A 19,944-nucleotide genomic window follows, 5' to 3' on the forward strand; every position below is an offset into this window, starting at 1 on the left:
GGCCCTTGAAGAATTCCACCAAGATTTCAATTATTTCCACCCTACCATCAGCCTCAGCCTGGACCAGTCCACACAAAAAGTCCACTTCCTAGACACTGCAGTGCTAATAAGTGATGGTCACATAAACACCACCCTATATCAGAAACCTACTGACTGCTATATTTACCTACATGCCTCCAGCTTTCATCCAGACCACATCACACGATCCACTGTCTACAGCCAAGCTCTAAGATACAACCGCATTTACTCCAATCCCTCAGCCAGAAACAAACAACTGCAGAATCTCTATCAAGAGTTCTTAAAACTGCAATACCCACCTGGTGAAGTGAAGAAACAGATTGTCAGAGCCAGAAGGGTACTGAGAAGTCACCTACTACAAGCCAGGCCCAACAAAGAAAGTAACAGAATGCCACTAGCCGTCACCTACAGCCCCCCAACTAAAACCTCTCCAGCACATCAAGGATCTACAACCTATCCTTAGGGATGATCCCTCATTCTCACAGACCTTGGGAGACAGGCCAGTCCTTGCCTACAGACAGCCCCCAAACCTGAAGCAAATGCTCACCAGCAACTACACACCACACAACAAAAACACCAATCTAGGAACCAAACCCTGCTACAAACCCCGGTGCTAACACTGTCCACATATCTATTCAAAGGACACCATAATAGGACTTAAACACATCAGCCACACCATCCGGGGCTCATTCACCTACACATCTACCAATGTGATATATACCATCATGTGCCAGCAATGCCCCTCTGCCATATACGTTGGCCAAACCAGACAGTCTCTACGCAAAAGAATAAATGGACACAAATCTGACATCAGGAATCACAACATTCAAAAACCAGTAGGAGAACACTTCAATCTCTCTGGTCACTCAGTAACAGACCTCAAAGTGGCAATTCTTCAACAAAAAAACCTTCAAAAACAAAAAGACTCCAACGTGAAGCTGCAGAACTGGAATTAATTTGCAAACTGGACACCATCAGATTGGGCTTGAATAAAGATAGAGTGGCTGGGCCATTACAAAACCTAAATTTAATTCCCCAATACTAAATTCTCCCTACTGTTACTCACACCTTCTTGTCAACTGTCAGTAATGGGCCACTCTCTTACCACTTCAAAAGTTATTTTTCCTCCCCTGGAATCCTGCTGTTAATTGATTTCTCGTTAGACTGACCTCGCACTTAAAGCAACCCTCATCTTTTCATGGATTTATACCTGCTCTTGTATTTTTCACTTCATGCATCTGATGAAGTGGGTTCTAGCCCACCAAAGTTTATACCCAAATAAATTTGTTAGTCTCCAAGGTGCCGCAAAGACTCCTCATTGTTTTTGCCGCCCCAAGCAGAAAAAGGGGGGCGGGGCCACCGGAGCAGCAAAGTGGGGGGGGGAGAAACAACGGCACAGCCAGCAAAGCAGGGGAAAAACAAAACAAAAAGCCCTACAGGGCGGCCGGAGCCAGGGGACTCCCTGTGCAGCAGAGTGCGTGCCCGGTCTAATGGGGGGTGAGGGGAAGGGGAGGGAACGGGGAGGAGAGAGAGAATGGGGGCAGCTAGCACTTCAGCAGGGCACTCGCCACGCGGCCCCAACCACCGCGCCACCTGCCAGGAGGGCTCCACTCTGCTCTGGTCGGCAGGGAGGGAAGGACACGGGCTGCCCTGCCGAGTTTGTTGCAGGGTACTCCAGAGAGCAAATAAATAAATAAATAAAATAAAAAAATAGCGGCCGTGCCGCCCTAGGTTTGGGCTGAATGCTGCCCGTAGAATCTGCCGCCCCAAGCACAAGTTTGCTCAGCTGCTGCCTGGAGTTGGCTCTGGATACAGAATCATCAGCTATGTTTCTATTTCCCCTGATTTTCCAAGCTTTACGACAGACAACTCATCATCCTGCTGAGAATTTACAGTAGCTCCATTCCCCAACTCAACTGGACATTCCACCTTAAATGGGATTGCCTTCTTTGGGATAATATCCATTTCTGTGACAGCTCTATACTCCTGGCTTCTGGAGCTACTAAGCTCCTCAGAGCTCTCGTGCCAGTTTCACAGATTGGGGTGGAGGTTTGCCATATGCCATTTCAGTAGCAGTTTTTGACTTTCCGTCAAAAGCATCATAAAAATGAGTATGCAGGTTTTTCTTTCCATATGGAGTGATTGTTATTTGGCCTTTTACTCCAACTGTAGCTTCATCAGGCAAAAGGAAAGGAAGCAGTGGCTCCTTCACGCTTCATCCTGGAGTTCATCATCTTCAGTTGAAATATAGCCTTTGTTCTCAATACCTGGAAAACAGAGTCCGAGTCAAAAGAAATTGGCTACTTAACAGAGTATTTGTGATAAGGGAACATTATACATCAGTTCTCACTAGAACTCTTACACTTCTAAACCTAGATCCTTGCATGGAATGAGAGAGAACTTATAGGAATTGTTGCATAAGACCAGAAATGGCCTTCTGATCTGGCATTTTGCCTGAGAAAGGCTGATATCATGATCCAGATAAAGACCTAAAACCCTCCCAGGGTGTTGAATTATGCAATACTTACAAGAACGCTATCTTATTACGTCTTCTTATTGAAGTATTGCAAGGTTACTTGAGGAACTGCCAATAATGGCAATTCGCTGACTTTCAGGGCACATTGCAAAGCCTATTGTCCTGGGGCACAAGGAATTTGTTTAGTCTGCTACTGTGGATGGTTTTGCTGCGGGTTTGGCCTGAACAGACTGCCCTTTGTTATGTTATATACTTAGTTTGGGGGGCAAACAGCTATGGCAGATGGATAGGCTGATAGAGGAAATTACAAATGGACATAGAAACCTCTGCAAAGTTGCTGGGCTTCCTCACGATCTTCCTCAACATGAAGAGCTGTCAGGAGGAAAAAGCCTCCCCCAAGGACATCAATGAAGACGCACAAGATGAAGCTGTACTGCAGGCTCCGGAAGGCCCCCAGGTGTGAGTCATTCTGCCTGGTATGGAGAGCATCAGAGATCTGGTCGTGCAGGGGAGACACAGTGTCATTTACTTTAGACTCAATGGCTTATTTTCTCCCTGCTTTAAATGTGTCGCTCGCAATGCCATCACTGACAAAAAGACTGAGAGGGCAGGAGAGGATAACTCAGTGCCTGCATGCGCTAGATCTGGTGACACACAAACTGACCTTCATGCATCTGAGTATTCACTCGGCTTAGAAGTCTCATGCAATCAGGTTGTTGCATATGTCCAGAGCTTCCAATTTCACGTTAGTTAGAAATAGTTGCAAACATGGCAGGGCAGATTGCTTGTGCAGTAGCCATTAACTCATTTTACTGAGTTTCCTACTTGGTCTCCATAAAACAGGCTTGAGCCACACTTCAAGTTTGTACAAAGGTTTGAGTCATTTCTTGCACTATCAGAATGCCTTCACCCATCCCTCCTCAAGGCTTTTACTTTTGATAGATGGGTGGGTGTCAAAGCTGGCACTGTTGGCAGAAGTAGGCAGAAGCAGGAGTAAGGAGACAAGAAGAGAAGGGAAGAGCTATGAAGGGGATTCAGAGTGACGAAAGGGAGTCTGATTTTGAGCAAGGAAGGGTTCAAGATGACGTGGGGTGACATGGTAAGAAATGGAAAGGAAGACGTCTTAAATAGCTGCATATTCTATGGAATGGAGCAGGGGCTGTAGGCGTCATGATGGGCCCAAATGAATGAGTTTGAGCTGTGTGGCCAGATAATGAGTGCTTATTTCAAGATGTTTAATAAAATCCTCAGTATTTAACCTCACTCATAGAGCAGAGCTGAGGGATGGATATAGAAGGGCAGTTCTTTTTACTCTTACATTGGCCAGATCTGATAAGCTAAATGACTTAAAACATACACAAACAAGAGTCTCTTAAAGCCACACTTATATGATATGATTATTTATGGTTATTTATCCAGATCAGAGCAAGATTAACTGCAAACAGGCAGCCAGAGGTTGTACCATGAGTTTTTGCTAAAATGCAGACTTAACGCATTTATTTATTTAAAGCACAGTAAGGAAATCTCTGCATTTCAGAAAACAAAATATATAGACTCTGGGTATGTCTACAGTGTAGAAAAAACAAAAACCTCGTCGCAGTGAGTCTCAGAGCCTGGGTATACAGGCTCAGGTTTGCATTACAATGCTAAAAACAGAAGTGTAGAGCCCGTACTCCAGCCCAAGCAGGAATGTCTACACGGTTAGTTTTAGCCTTATGGCAGGAGCCTGACTCTGTTGACCCAAGCTCTGAGAGTCACTGCCAAGGGGGGAGGGGAATCTCCTTCAGAGGGTATGTCTACACTGCAAAAAGAGGCCATTCATAAGCTTTCCAGAGTGGATTTTTTTTTTTTTTTAAATCAAGAGCTAGAGGAAGCAGGTTAGCATGCAACAGCAAGACCTGAACATGGAATATTTCATGTCTGGCCAATGAGATCAGGAATGGGTGAATTTCAGAAGGGTTAATGGTGGGGTTCACATAAGCCTCCCAAAGTCTGATGTTTATCCAAATGTCCTGAGTCTAGAAATTCTGCAGAAAAGAGGCTTTTTGCACAAGAATCCCAGCTGGAAATACAACAGTCTCAGTCATTAACTTATGACGTCTGCTTAGCGTAGTGTGGCTTGCAAGGACAGTTACAACATTATGCATCATCACGTAAACAGTTCTACGAGTAACAGTTGGATAAGACATTGGAGGCTTATACTTTTTTCTGTAAGTGCTTTTAAGCAACAATTTAAAAATTCCACACCAGGTAATATATTTGCAACCAGCAACACAACTCAAAAAAAGGCATTTTGCATGTAAATTACTACAGGATACAACACGCCTGGGAAATGGGCTTGCAGAAGCTGCATGACAGAACAAAATCTAGGTCAGCAGTTCACAGAGCCCTCAATGCGTTCAGCAGGAAGTCTCAATCTAGGCCCTTGTGGGCAAGTATCCACACCATAACACATCACTACAACTGGCACTAATATGGAACTTGGGAACCTCCACAATGCCAAATGATATGATTCTCCTATCTTGTGGCAAGACTATCTTGGCTGCAGGATTAACTTTTCAACTGGGAATCTTATTGGCCATGACAAGCAGCTGCACCAGGTGAACCAAAGGGAAATTTCCTTCTGGCCAGACTGCTAGCAGCTGTGCTAAGGTGGTCTCAGCTGGAAGTTGCTATGTGCACCTCACATTAGGTTATCCCCTCTGGCTCTGCTTGATGTTATTAGCATAAATTTATGAAGGAAGCAGAACTGACATTTCTGGCACAATGCTGAATCCATATGGAATTCAGTTGCTGCACTATAGGTTTTGAAATCCTCCTAAGCAAGAACCTTCTCTTCCCTCTCCTAAACCCCTCCAAAGGAAACTTAAGAACTAAGTACCTACTAACTATTTAACACTGACTACAGAACTAATGAGAACTATATACAGACTACCAAATGTGCTTGTCACGACAAGACAAGGGAAGTTCCAGCTAACCATTGCTGGCGGTAAGAAGGAACTAAGGGGGTGGCGGGTCAGTGGGGCCCTATATTGAGCACATGATGGTGCCACTCCAGGGGGTGCCTGGACCAACCCAACAGATACTGCTAGGGGAAAATCTTTCAGCTGCCATGCACACATGCGCGCACACACCTGATTGGAACTGACATGGAAAGGACTCGAAGAAGAATTCAAAGCTAATACCAAGGTGCTTCTTGTAGAATGTGCCGCTGCTGTTCAGGCACTCGTGTGCAATGCAGCCTTCCTTAGCTATCCAATAAGAGCTTAGTGCTACTGTGTAAAGGTTACTGCACATCCGAGTGATTTTTCAGAGCAGCAGAGCCATAAAATCAAAACCAGCATTCATCAGACCACTCACATCTACTTTTCTTCAGTGACCATATTTCTGCCAAATTTCAATTGGCTACCTCATTTTGGCACTGGAGCCACTGAACCTTCCAGTCATTTTTGGAAGTGACGAAGTTCATTCCCACTCCTTATTTCCCCGGTCTTTCTACCTTTTGTCTTTCAATGTGACTTTATAGAAAGTTTGAGTCCAGAAAGGTAAAGTTTTGGAAAGTTAGGAGCATTTGGGACCAGGGGCTTGGAATGCCAATCATTATGCAACCACAACTACAGCAATCCCCCTGCTATTACACAAGTCCCATATTTTGAGTTTTCCAGAGGTTATTTCATAGAATGAGATCTTGCCCACAGATTTTATTTAATTGTATTTTACATTTTGAGGTGCAAAATGATATTTTAGTAGTTCCCATGAGTTTGTCCATTAACCTGGCAGAAAAGTTTTGCACTTGGATTTAAACATTCTGAACAAGTGCCATTGCCATAATCAGACTGCTACCAAATCCTTATGAATTAATATAGCTGATATCAAAGTGAAGTCCTAAGCGTGCAGACACTTTTGTACTCAATGGGACTAATGGTATGTATAGAGTTACGCTTGTATTTAAGGGTTTGCAGGGCCAGGAGGCCAATAGTGATAAAAAGCACTTAGTACAGAAGTGCTGGTTTAAGTGCATCTAGATTCCAATTCCACACTGCAAGAAAGACTGTTCCAAGCATTTCCAATCTGGGACCAGGAATCAGTCTATTCTTCAGAAATTTCCAAACTTTTTATATTTAAAAAGGTTTGGATAAGCTTCAGAGAAGTAGCCAAAATCCTATTACTTACCACTCCAGTGAGGTATGGGCTGCCTGCATCTCCCAGCAAATGGCTCACAAAAATCTGCAAGGAAACAGCTGTTGACTGGCGTTTTGGTACCACCACATACTGAAACAAAATAAGAGGATCATCAATATTGGAAGAATCAATAATTCCATGAATGACCTGCACAGATCTATACTACAGGTAATACTGCAAGCTGCAGACTACTTTCTGTGATTGGTTTTGAGAAACTATTTGGTGAAAAAAATTCAGAAGAATGAGGGTGAAATGGGGAGAATGTGACACTCCATTAACAGCCTTCTCCCTCCTTTCTCCTTCTGCCCCCCATAACTGGAGAGCAATTAGCTGGCCACTTCATCTTGAATAGTCCATTGTTTAGTATAAGGCGTTAACATGTTTCCATCTGTTTCAGAGATTCTCTCTCTCACAAACAGAAGTTGGCCCAATAAAAGACCTCACCCACACCGTCTCTCAATGCAGCGTGTACCGATCTATTCTGCCATGGATTTTAGCTTTTACAGACGATGCCAAACGATAGCCTTTGTGGCTTTATTGACCTACCCATAAGCAAATATTTGCTCTTCAGTTTTCTATGTAGCTTCACCCACACTACATGGTCAGGTGCCTAGCCTACAAGGACAGCATCGTGGATTGAGGGTACTTGTGACTCCAGACTCAGTCTGGAATCTCTGCCAAGACTAACAAGGATGCCAGCTGAGATGAAACGTTATGCATTCCAAGTCACTAGGGATGGAGCTCAAACTTTTCATACAGGGCATCAAAAAGGTGTCAGATGCTGGCAATTCTACCTCTGATGACAGACTAAATTTGTTTCCTTTTATTAATCCCTAGAGCCATCCATTCTACCTAATATTGCTCAGAGATTGCTTTAATAAGACACATTTTAAATAAGAAGTTGAAAGAAAAGACAGTTACCTTTTCCATAAGTGGTGTTCGAGATGTGTTGCTCATGTCCATTCCATGTTATGTGCCATATACTCTGGTGCTGGAAGTTTTTCCCTCAGCAGTATCCATAGGGGACCATCTCTGGTGACCTCTGGAATGGTGCATGGCACGGTATAAGGGGCACCACCAGCTCCCTCCACCCTCAGTTCCTTCTTGCTGGAAACTCCAACACTGGGGAAGGAGGGCGGGTTGTGGAATGGACATGAGTAACATATCTTGAAGAACGCCATTTACGGAAAAGGTAACTGTCTTTTCTTCTTCGAGTGCTTGCTCATGTCCATTCCATATTAGGTGACTCCAAAGCAGTACTGCTGGAGGTGGGTAGGAGTTCACAGATGTGTACATTGCAACATAGCTCTGCTGAACCCAGCATCATCTCTGGCCTGCTGAGCGATGGCATAATGGAGTGGTAAACATGTGAATAGAGAACCACATTGCAGCTCTACAGATGTCCTGGATAGGGACGTGCGCCAGGAAGACTGCAGAAGACAACTGCGCTCTTGTTGAGTGGGCTCTGACAATCGGCAATGGCAGAACCCCCACCAGGTCATAATAGGTCCTTATGCACGAGGTAATCTAATTGGAAATCCTCTGCGAGTACACTGGGTGACCCTTCATCCTATCCATTGTAGCAATGAAGAGTTGAGTCAATTTTCGGAAAGGCTTGGTACAGTCTAAGTAGAAAGCCATGGCCCTCTGAACGTCCAGGGCATAAAGACGCCTCTCCTCAGGATCTTGTGTGGTTTGGGACAGAACACTGGGAGGAAGATGTCCTGGTTCATATGGAAGGTAGAAGGCTGGGTGGGGCCACAAATGAATCTTATCTTCGTAGAAGACCGTGTACGGAGATTCTAAGGTCAAGGCTTTAATTTTAGACACTTGTCTTGATGATGTCACTGCCACCAGAAACACGACCTTCCATGACAGGTGGGAAAGGGAGCAGGAACCCAGTAGCTCAAAGGGTGGACCAGTGAGCCTAGAGAAGACCAAATTAAGATCCCACTGCGGGACAGGAGCCTGTACCAGTGGGAAGAGTCTCTCAAGCCCTCTCAAGAATCTGACCATCTTGTCATGAGAGAACACCGTCTGTCCTTGGATAGGCAGGTGAGAAGTGGAGATGGCGACTAGATGCACTCTAATGGAAGAGTGTGCCAGGCCCTGGTTCCTCAAATGGAGCAGGTAGTCCAGGACAGCCTGTATGGAAGAACCCGAGGGAGAAATGCCACGCTCAGATGCCCAGTGGGAAAACCTCATCCAATTGGCCAGGTAAGTCAGTCAGTGTGGTTGAGGGCTTCCTACTCCCCAGGAACACCAGTTGGACTCCTTCCGAACAGGTCCTTTCCTACGGGTTCAGCCACGCAGCATTCATGCTGAGAGGTGGAGGGATTCAAGATTGGGGTGTAGGAGCTGGGTGTGGTCCTGTGACAGCAGGTCTGGGGGGTTGAGCAGGGGCCAGGGAGGGGCCGCTGACAAGCTCATGAGCCTACTGAACCAATGTTGGCGAGGCCACGCTGGGGCGATCACAACAACCTGCTTTTTGTCTCTCTTGATCTTTGCCAGGACCCTGCCAATGAATGGAATCCGATGGAATGTGTACAACAGGAGGAAGGCATTGGAGAGGGAGCCCTGGCTCAGACCTTGCCGAGAGCAAAACCGGTGGCATTTCCTGTTCTGTCTGGTAGCGAACAGGTCCACTTGGGGAGTTCCCCACCTTTGGAAGCTCATGCAGGCTGCCTCTGGATGGAGTGATCACTCGTGGTAAGAGTCTCTCGATAAGCGCCCCTGGTGCAGGGACTGAAGAGGGTTCCACTAAGCCTGCCTCATCCATCCTGAGGCATGATGGCTGTGGGCAGGTGAACGCTGGTGGGACACACGCATAGGTCCCAATGCAGGTTTTCCGTGAGACCACGGTACCGCAGGAGCTGGTGAGGGTGGCTCCCGGAATGTCAGGATTGCCTGAGCTGCTTGAAGGGCTTTGAGTGTCGATGGCACCCGAAGCTGCCCAAGGCCTGCACTGCTATCTGGAGTCGCAGGCAAGGCATGGGATGGGTTGCACTGCTCGACTTGAGCTAGGGCCCAACTTCCTGAGGGGGATGTTGAGCTGCCTGACATAGGTCTTGGCTTGCCCCCTGCCCTCTCCTTTCCCTTGCGGGAGGTAGGAGATCTTCCCCTCACATTCTCTTTCGGCTTCTTGACCGGAGCCGTGGAGGGGGACTGGTGCCAGCTCGTAGACAGCATCAGGGGAGCACTGCACACAAAGGCCACGGTGCTCGATAAGGAATCGGACCACTGCTCCAGTGCCGGAGTTAGTGCCGACTCCATCATGAGCACTCTTAGATGGATATTGCGCTCCTTCTTCGTCCTAGGTTTGAAAGACTTGCAGATACAGCACTTGTCACTTATGTGCCCTTCACCTAAGCACCTTAGGCAGTTGGAATGGGGATTGCTGACGGGCATAGGCAATTTGCAGCGATCACAGGGCTTAAAGCATGGGGACGGGGGTCTGCCTTGACTCCTGGCTTGGTCCTGTTCGGGACTAACAGAGTTTATGAAGTACTTCTAAGGATAACTGAGAAAACTACTACCTATGTATAACTATTTTACAGGATTTCAAAGTTAGGGACACTAACATGGAGTTCTGTGGGGTTTTAGGCTGCCTGCTTGACTTTGAGATTAATCCCCTGCCGGAGGGGAAAAGTGGGTAGAAGTTGTGCCTCCTGCATGGAGTTGACTCCTGTGGACCCCGGACTTGGGCAAGTGCCTCCTGAGGGGACTATAACACACTGGCTAATTGCAATGATATTTCTCTCTAGTGACTGGTCTAGCTACTGCTACCAGCTCACTTACTCATTTAAAAAAAAAAGAAGGAAAAAAAATAGTTGAGTCCAGCCAAGTTTTATTCTAAGTTCAATGAAGCCCAGAAACAGATTACAGCCACAGGAGTCTGAACTGAACCCACTAAAAAGGTGGGCACAGAGGCCCTGAACAAATGAAACCTAATTTCAGCAATGCTAACATTAGCCCAAAATTAGGAATTCTGGCACTAGAGCATCAGCAGGACTTTTCACTGAAGAATGAAGACCTTTGGGAAGTATCAGAGGGGTAGCCATGTTAGTCTGAATCTGTAAAAGCAGCAAAGAATCCTGTGGCACCTTATAGACTAACAGACAGTTTGGAGCATGAGCTTTCGTGGGTGAATACCCATTTCATCAGATGCATCTGATGAAGAGGGTATTCACCCACGAAAGCTCATGCTCCAAAATGTCTGTTAGTCTATAATGTGCCACAGGATTCTTTGCGACCTTTGGGAAAGGTCTTCAAAGCTGCTTGAACGAGAATAGACAATGTAACTGCATTACAAGTCAATCCTAGAGCTCCAAGGTTCAGACAGACAGCTCTGGTGTTACGGCCCTCTCCAACCCTTGAAATTTGAAGTTAGCCCTTTGCTAGAAGAATCTGAAGCCTCAAAATTGAATGAGCTGCTTATCCTGTTCCCAACTCACTATATTAACTTATAATACTTAGTTTCAGATATGTGAAATTCATTGTTAGTTTCTATTGGCTGCCTAACCCTCTAAATGCTGCTTAATTGGCACAGTCTTCCCTTCCAAAGCAGTGCTGCTGGGATGAAGCACTCTTATGCAGAAAGGCAGGCAAAATTCTGTTCCGGGACAGCATTCGGAGCCTTTGTATCATTACCTTCTAATAGATGTTTAAGGGACTCAGATGTTTATCCCTTTCCTCTTACATGAGGTTACTGAAAATCCACCCCTGGATTAAAGCAACCCTTCGATTTTACAATCAGATGAGGCAACACCAAAGCTCCAGATCCAAACATACCTGAAGTTTGGGAACTGCTCTGGACTTCACAGCTGAGGCTCCTCTCCATTCAGTAAGTGACTGGAAAGAAGCTATGTAATATTATATTCCTTTCTCAGTGCTTTGTGAAAGGACAGTTTCTTCTGTTAAAGGCTCACGTGCTTAAAATCTTAGATGAGACAGAACCAGACAAGGACACAGTGCCGCATTGTTAATTATTAACATTCTGCTCATAAATATAGAAACTGTCCCTCACCTTAGGGCATGTCATAAAATTTTTTATGTGATGGCTCGTGTTTTTCTTTCTAAACCCAAGGTGCCTGCATTAGCTACTATGAGAAAGGAAGTATTTGTTTCTTGTCTGTGTTAAAAAGGGAGCTAACAAGGTAAAGAAGTCTTAGAAAAAGATCTGCTTTCATGTTTGATGTGCACATGAAGTTCATTAACATGCTTTGTGTCTGTGTCTCCTATCTAAAGAGATCCCAGAGCCCTTGGCAGAGGGATCATTCCACCCATCACTGAAATGCAGCTACACTGCACCAACAACACTCCACATGTAACTGCTTCAGCTGAAACTGAAGGTGAAAATTTGGCCAGGACTCCAGGGTTAACACCAATTCTCTTGCAAAAAGGACCATACGCTCTTTAATTACCAGAAGAGGTCAGGTTCTACACAAACATTTTATGCAGTTATACCAGTATAGCTTATTTCTGTATTGGAAAGAGAAATAAGCTTAACGGATATAATTGCGCCCACACTAGGGGCTGGATCAGTAACTATTTTGGTTCAAAATAAAATTTACCTCCCTAACTGACATAGCCATGTCAGTACAAAAAAAAAAAACAAACAAAAAACACACAGGTCTCAATTTTACGTTTCTAAGAAATAGTCTGCAATAGCCCTAAAGCCTCCCTCCACATCACATTGAGGCACTGGGTTCAGCACGAACAGACACAAAAGCACTGCCTAACTCAGGGGTCGGCAACCTTTCAGAAGTGGTGTGCCGAGTCTTCATTTATTCACTCTAATTTAAGGTTTTGCGTGCCAGTAGTACATTTTAATGTTTTTAGAAGGTCTCTTTCTATAAGTCTATAATATATAACTAAACTATGGTTGTATGCAAAGTAAATAAGGTTTTTAAAATGTTTAAGAAGCTTCATTTAAAATTAAATTAAAATGCAGAGCCCCCTGGACTGGTGGCCAGGACCCGGGCAGAGTGAGTGCCACTGAAAATCAGCTCACGTGCTGCCTTTGGCACGTGTGCCATAGGTTGCCCATCCCTGACCTACTTAATAAATACCAATCCTTGTTGTACCTGGGTTTTCCATAAAAGTCCTCATTTGGGGTCTAACCAGGCAGGTAGCATTGACTGCTCTTGGCATCACTTCATCTTTCATTTCTAGTGTTCTCCACATGAAAAGGCCCTTCCCTCATGTGTTATTCAGACATGAGTTTGTATATGCTGCTTCGATAGTGGGCATCTTATTGCAAACATTATGCCTACACAAACTGGAACCAAAATAACTAAGGCCATGTCTTGACAGCCGAAAAAGGTGCGTCTGTTTACAGTGAAACAACTAGTAGATGTTAGTTATCTTGCCATAAAGTCCCAGTGGAGATAAAACACAGACAGTTTTTTCTATGAGGTAGGTAGGCATAGTCAGCCACAGTGAGTGAGTGAGTATGTATTATATATATATATATATATATATATATATATATATATATATATATATATATATAATGTTTATCTGTCTTTCTGAAATACATATATGCTCTAGTTCAAACTTGTATGACCTGTGTCATACAGGAGGTCAGACTAGATGATCAAAGTGGTCCCTTCTGACCTTGAAATCTATGAATGTTAACCGTGTAGATGGGTGAGGTTAAAACTGCTTGCATTTTGTCACCATTAGGATTTTATAGGAGCTAACTATGACATTACCTCTCTTGCTGTGAGCACATCTCTTTGCTGGTGAAGTGAAGACTTTTTTTAAAATTCATGCCACTAGTTATTTTGGTGTGAGTCTGTGTGTGGGTGCTTTTTTTGAAAATAAAAATGTCCTATTTAGATATAACTGGGCACTTATCCTAAGTACGTGTCCACACACACAGAGTTGCCCCAAAGTAAATAACTAGTGGCATGAATTACAGCCAGTTAAGTTATTTCAGTTCCAGCTTGTGTGTAGATAAGTCCTTTCTACATCTAGGTAACAGCTTTATGTTGAGTAATGTTAGAAGTTTAACCGCTGACCATTATTTAAAATAACTGCAAGAGACAATTAAGCACAGATCACTGCCCAAAACAAAGGGATAAGTGAGTCTGCTCAGGAATTTACAAAGCGGGATAGATGGAACTTCGCTTGGTATCATTTTGGCTAAATGTATGGTGTGCATGGCAGCAGAGAGACAGATACATTGTGTGGCCCTGTGAGAGGCTGAGAGAGAGGTTTGGGGTTGAGTAATGGCTGAAAGAAGTTTGGACCTGTGAGGCAGGAGACAATCTCCTATTGTTGTTTGATTGTTCCTATCTTTGGGGAAATAGGATTTGTACATTTTTGAAAATCAACCAGATGGCCTCAAACAAAACCTGCCTTCATCATTAATTTCTCCTCCTAGTGCAAACAACCAGCAAGGCTCCAAATTTGACTAGCCACTTTGGTCTAAACTCTAAGATGCCTTATACTGTTTGGCCATGGCTACAGTAACTGACGTGTTCAATATCCCTTGTGTTTGGCAATGTGGGAAGCTGGACTCTGCCACAAGTATTGTGTGTGTTTATGTACGCGGCTATCTACTATAGAAGAATATATATTAAGGATACTGGGCTAGATGGACTCTTGGTCTAACCCAGTATGACTCTGTAGGGATGAGAAAGTTCATTCTTGATGGTCCAAGAGGTCTTTGGCCTATCTGGAAAGACTGTCAAGGTAACAGCTGTTGCTTAGTGGCTTTGGGGGAAGGGTCCTTTTCTCCAGAGACAGAGACCAAAAAGATTGCGTGCATACAATTATAAATTGGTGGATAACATGGTGCATGGTGAGTAAGGCACTGGAATGGAGTCAAGAGACTTGAGTTGTATTCCTGACTCCGTTTCCCATCTCTGCAAGCAACTAATGATGCCAGCTATACACTGAATGAAAAGTATTAAGAATTATTGAACAAGCATCCCAGAAATTGAAATATCTATAGCCAAATTCAATGCCTTGCACCCATTCAATTCCACTGATGCTGCAGTCACTCAACTGAAGAGATGTCCAATATGCAGAACTACAAGGAGTGAATGGAGTGTGGCTGCTAGGAGAAGTAGTAAACAAGAAAGAAGAGGTGAGATAAGTTTCATCTTATGGTTTCACGCATATATAACATTAAGTGTTATACAGTTGTGCAGTTCATTCTGTCAAGAGTCTGACTGGACATGATGTTTGCTAATGAAATGGGAACTGAGTGGAGCACTCTTCCTCCTACTAGCCTATAATGCAATAAGGCATTTGTCAGGAACAGACCAAACCAAGCATCTCCACACAAAGGCTTCTGAATCATGTGTCCTAATATCTTGCTTATCAAAGGAGATGTCCTAGACATCCACTCATTCTCACTGATTCTAGTGGCAGCCTGCAAGTCGTCAGGCAAGGTGTGCCAAACAAATGTTTTAGTTTATAGGGCCTGTCCTGCTGGCCCTGATGATTTTACAGAGACAGCCTCTTGCTAATTGGCTACATGAAGGAGTTTGATGCTGACTGACAGCATTAGTGATAACAAAAGTATATTATTAATCACACTTGATTAGGCAGCCATTGTCTTCCCTATCTCCACTACAGCTACTGTCCCAAGATCATGCACACTCCAAATGCATGACAAGAATGATGTCCAAGTCCCAGCGTTGTGCCTAAGCTAGTCTCTCCACATGGCAGCAGCATGGCAGCAAAGCCTTTGTTCCAAGGGGTTTTCCAGTTCATGCTGCAAGTGAATTAATTATCGCTGAGTATGCCCCCTCATGTACACCTTCAGTAGAGATCACTAATGACAGCATAATGTCCATCCAAAACATTGGTATTCGCTGCTAGAATACTTCTCCCCCTTCCAGAGAGTTAACGGTCTCAAAATGTTAAATATCTGGGGCTAAAATTACAAAGCAAGTGACTCCACCTCATTTCACCACTCTGTCAATTATCAGCAAATTTCTCTATTCCCCAAAACAGTGCACACAGCTTTCAGCGTTTACAGATCAAATTAATAAACAGTGCCACATTTCCAAAGTGTTAGGAAAACAGTGAAGTTCACTACATTACTGGGGGTTCCAGTAGTGACACCGCAAGCCAAGGAGAGTAACGATGCATATGTCATCAGACTTCCCTAATAAGCAATTTTCTTTAGAAAACAGTGATTTAAAGATGTTGAGTTTTCTCCACTTGGATCTCTCATTCAAAGCCATTTCAGCACAAACATAAAATATTTGAATATGGGCAGTGAAATGGAGTCTCTTACTGGTGGTGAAGGCCAACTTTTAGTGTTAATGGGGTACCAATTATGGTATTCTTGGGAGGAGACAAAAAGCTTAGTAGGAGAAGCAGGTACTTCGAGTACACAGATTTGAGAACAGAATTAAAATGATCTGCACAAACTATACAACGGCAGGACGAATGAACTTGAACTTACCAGTAGTATGTCAGCCACAATGGCCCAGTTTAAGGCTAAAAAAAATTCTCCAAGCGCAATAAAAATCTGAAAAAACAAAAACAAAACAAACCATAGTAGCTCTGTTTGACAGATTGACTTTCTGTACCATAAAATGGCTAGGTGAGTTCACTGAAGTGTAATTACACTTTGCTATGGTAATGAGAGGTGCTGTACATGAAAATCAATTTACAAACCTTCACTAAGCATCCTAACACCCCCAGAGATAAAATAGTGTCTCATTTTAAAGATGGGGAAATGGAGGTATGGAGACTAAGTGACTTGCCAAACATCACATCTTCTCAGTGGCAGAGTCAGGGACAGGAGTCATGAGTCCTCACTCCCAATCCCAAAACTCTCAAACGCACAAAACAGAAGGGGCAGGTTTAGGTGTAGCAGATGGGAGCAAGAATTTCAAAACACAGTCAAAAAAACAAAAAAAACAAACTAATAGAGTGGTAGTAGGTCCCCACAGTCAGATGAGTTTTAAAATGAGCTCCATGTGGTTCTTTTGGCCAGGTTTCTAAATGGAACCAACAGGATGACTCTGTGCAGGCAAAGTTCAAGTACTGCACTCCGAGGGCTCTTCCCAAGAGGAGAGAGGAACTGGCTCCTAGACACAGCCAGCCCAGACTCCTTGGATCACATCCCTCTTATGGTACCCTGTGGGGATTCCCTAATTCACCGCAGATGGGCCATGCCACACTTCCCACCATGCTGGGTCCCTAATAAATCTTACATCTGTGGTCTTGGGAAGTATTAACCCTTTCCCTGCCAGTCCTTAGATATGGGTTTAAATCAGGTTGTGTGGACCAAACCGCATCTGATGGAAACACCACAAGATTAAAAAGTTAACCTGTAATAAACTCTCAACCCTAAGCAATTTCAGCAGGCAGCATCTGATTTTAGTGACAGTGGCCACAGTTATGCACCAAGTACAGCGGTAATGCTCAACCTTTCTAGACTCCTGTACCCCTTCCAGGAGTCTGATTTGTCTTGTGTACCCCAAGTTTCATCTCACTTAAAACTACTTGCTTACAAAATCAGACATAAAAATACAAGTGCCACAGCGCACTAGTACTGAAAAATTGTATACTCTTATTTTTACTATATAATCATAAAACAAATCAACAGGAATATAAACATTGTACTTACATTTCAGTGTATAGTATATAAATCAATATGAACAAGTCAGTGTCTGTATGAAATTTTAGTTTGTACTGACTTTGCTTGTGCTTTTTATGTAGCCTGTTGTAAAACTAGGCAAATATCTAGGTGAGTTGATGTCCCTGGAAGACATCTGTGTACGCCCAGGGGTACGTATACCTCTGGTTGAGAGCTAAGTCCAGTGGTTTAAGCAGGTGCTTATGTGAACAGCTAATTATGTCTGTAATCACTGTAATGATGGCATAGTTACAAATATGTGACTATTTTTCTTCTCATTTTTAAGAATTGTGGGTAAATTTACAGTTAAAGCATGTGCAGGAAGATGCTGTGGCATTACTCCCTCGTTAGTCCATGCACCTCAGTACTGAACTATCTCCTTGGAAGTGCAGTTGTGCTATGACACCCACAGAAAGGGATCATTCACAGAAATTGTGAGAAGCAGTTATCACACTAGAGGCTAGAAATGTTAGGCCAAGGATTTGCTTGCAAAGTTTAGTTTAGATAGACATACGGACCAAAGAGGAGGGTGAATGCAACAAGGGCCTCTTCTTTGTTCAGTCAATTCAAACTAGTTCCAGTTCACTTACATTAGAAGTTCAGCTTGTGTAACTGAAGTAAGACTAGCGGTGGACTCTCAGTCACAGCCAAATCTTATGGGTAGGCTCTTCCCAGGGGAGCTAGGATTCTGGGTGGGCCCATTAGAGAGAAGGGCTAGCTATGGAGTCTGACCTGCGTTTGGATGCTGAGTCTTTCCCAGCCCCTTAAGTTCAAAGGGATGTGGCTACAGCTGCAATCCAGGCCTATCTCCTTCCAAGACGCTTAATAAAGCAGTTTCCTAATTTGCCTCTGCAGCCATTACTCTGAACTCAGCTAAATGAAACTTAAGCAACCTACTATAATAGAAATGCTATTAATTTAACAGACTGTGACCAATATCAATATCCCTGGCTCAGGATGTATCAGCACCTGTGTGTATGCGCACAGCCCAAATGACACTGAAGTAACTGGAGCCTTTCCTTTTACTCCAGTGGAAGGTGGACTGGACCCGATAGCCCACTGTGCCAGTGCTAAGTGTAGCATCCTGGTCACTTAGGTAATGGCATAACAAAGAAGATTACAGGCTTAACTGGAGACAGTTAACCTATTATAAGAGACTGTTGACACTTGGGGGCAATGATTGGGCTAATGAGGTAATTACCTCAGTAAGAGAAGCTACGTAATGGCAGGAACAGGAATGAAAGGGAGAGTTTAGACAGCGAGCTGGGTGGAAGGCTCTCCTGACATATGCCCATACTATGCTCGGCAATGCAAGGAATCTAAAGATTGACGATACACATGGGGGAAAAGCAAAAGACTGTGGGTATATTGTGACTACACAAGAATACAAACAGGCCTGGCAGCATGGCACATAGGGTAGCTGAGGGAGTGCCCTGTCACACCTGCCCTTGCAGACTCGGATGCAGTCTCTTTTCCAGTTCCAGATAGCCCATAAACTGCACAAAAATGTTTTCCGTGCCAGTCTTAGCTGGGGAGCAAGCGATTCTTTCATTGCAGCACTTTGGACCAAACCCACAATGTCTGTTAATATGGGTAGCAATATCATACAACTCTGCCTATGTCAAGCCACCTGGCTATAACCACAAATACCCGAGTACCTTGTAAACATTAGAGAACACTAGCCCTTCTCTGCCTCAGCCCAAACTACCATGCTTTCATTAATTTCTCCCTGGACAGTCCTAAATGATCATGTGCTAGACAAGTCCCTTACTTCCTCTCTTTTACCAGTGCCATGAAAATTCAACTGGATCATTATTGTAATTTGATACTTTAGAATCCCTGCAGATTCAGAGAGCAGATTTCAGTACTGGAAAGGGGCTTTCTGCAAGTGTTTGCATGCAGTTGAGTCCTGCCGTGCAGCTTAAGCTTTATGCAAATCCATCCTGCAGCAGGTTATAAGAGGCAGTGCAGGTTCAAGCAGTGGTGAGCTGGAGCCAGTTCCCAAGAACCGGTTGCTAAAATTAGACCTCCATGGAGAACCGGTTGTTAAAGGGCCAGGGGGTAGGCAAAGAACTCGGTCCGCGGGCCGGACCATCCTGTTGCTCCCAGGGTTCCCAGCTGGGGAGACTGAGGTTCCCCTGGCTCCTCCCCTGTTTCCCCCCAGCTGTAGCGTGACCAGCCACCGGTACCAGCTGGGCAGCTCAGCTGAGCTCCTGAGTTGTCCTGCTGCTTTGAGCTGCAGGCAAGGTAAGAGGGGCGGGGGGGCTGCGAGCTCCAGGGCCGCTGGGGGGTGCAATTTTCCCCAGGCCCTGCAGGGGCCCCTGGCCCCACAAGTATGTCTCCTGCTGCCCCTCTCCCACTTCCCTCCCCCCCTTATATCAGAACTTTTTATAGGGAACCGGTTGTTAAGATTTTGGCAGCTCATCACTGGGTTCAAGTGATGTAGAGAAGAGACACAAAGAAAGTGGCAGATCTTTTGGATCTAGAAGAGGTGTGTGTTTGTGTAGCGATTAGAACCAAAGGACTGAAAGAGTCCTGGACTCTTCCTGGACACTACTAACAAACATACTATGGACTTCAGCAACTCATTTATCCCTATTTTAATAGAAGTAGCAGGTTAATACTACACATCTCCCTAACAGGCGACTCATGATGC

General features: G+C 44.4%; 1 protein-coding gene across 1 annotated transcript in view; it reads right to left on the reverse strand.

Annotated features, from left to right (window-relative positions):
• Nucleotides 1-1,675: 1,675 nt before the first annotated feature.
• SPNS3 (sphingolipid transporter 3 (putative)) overlaps nucleotides 1,676-19,944 on the reverse strand; it is a 43,619-nt gene continuing 25,350 nt past the window's right edge. Inside the window, exons 9-12 of the mRNA XM_030536645.1 lie at nucleotides 16,107-16,172; nucleotides 6,668-6,766; nucleotides 2,819-2,990; nucleotides 1,676-2,285 (exon numbers count right to left, since the gene is read on the reverse strand). Of these exons, the coding sequence (XP_030392505.1) occupies nucleotides 2,227-2,285; nucleotides 2,819-2,990; nucleotides 6,668-6,766; nucleotides 16,107-16,172 (396 nt within the window). The 3' untranslated portion in view covers nucleotides 1,676-2,226. The remainder of the gene's footprint in view (nucleotides 2,286-2,818; nucleotides 2,991-6,667; nucleotides 6,767-16,106; nucleotides 16,173-19,944) is intronic.

The sequence above is a fragment of the Gopherus evgoodei genome, chromosome 17, assembly GCF_007399415.2.
Source record: "Gopherus evgoodei ecotype Sinaloan lineage chromosome 17, rGopEvg1_v1.p, whole genome shotgun sequence".
Taxonomy (NCBI): Eukaryota; Metazoa; Chordata; order Testudines; family Testudinidae; genus Gopherus; species Gopherus evgoodei.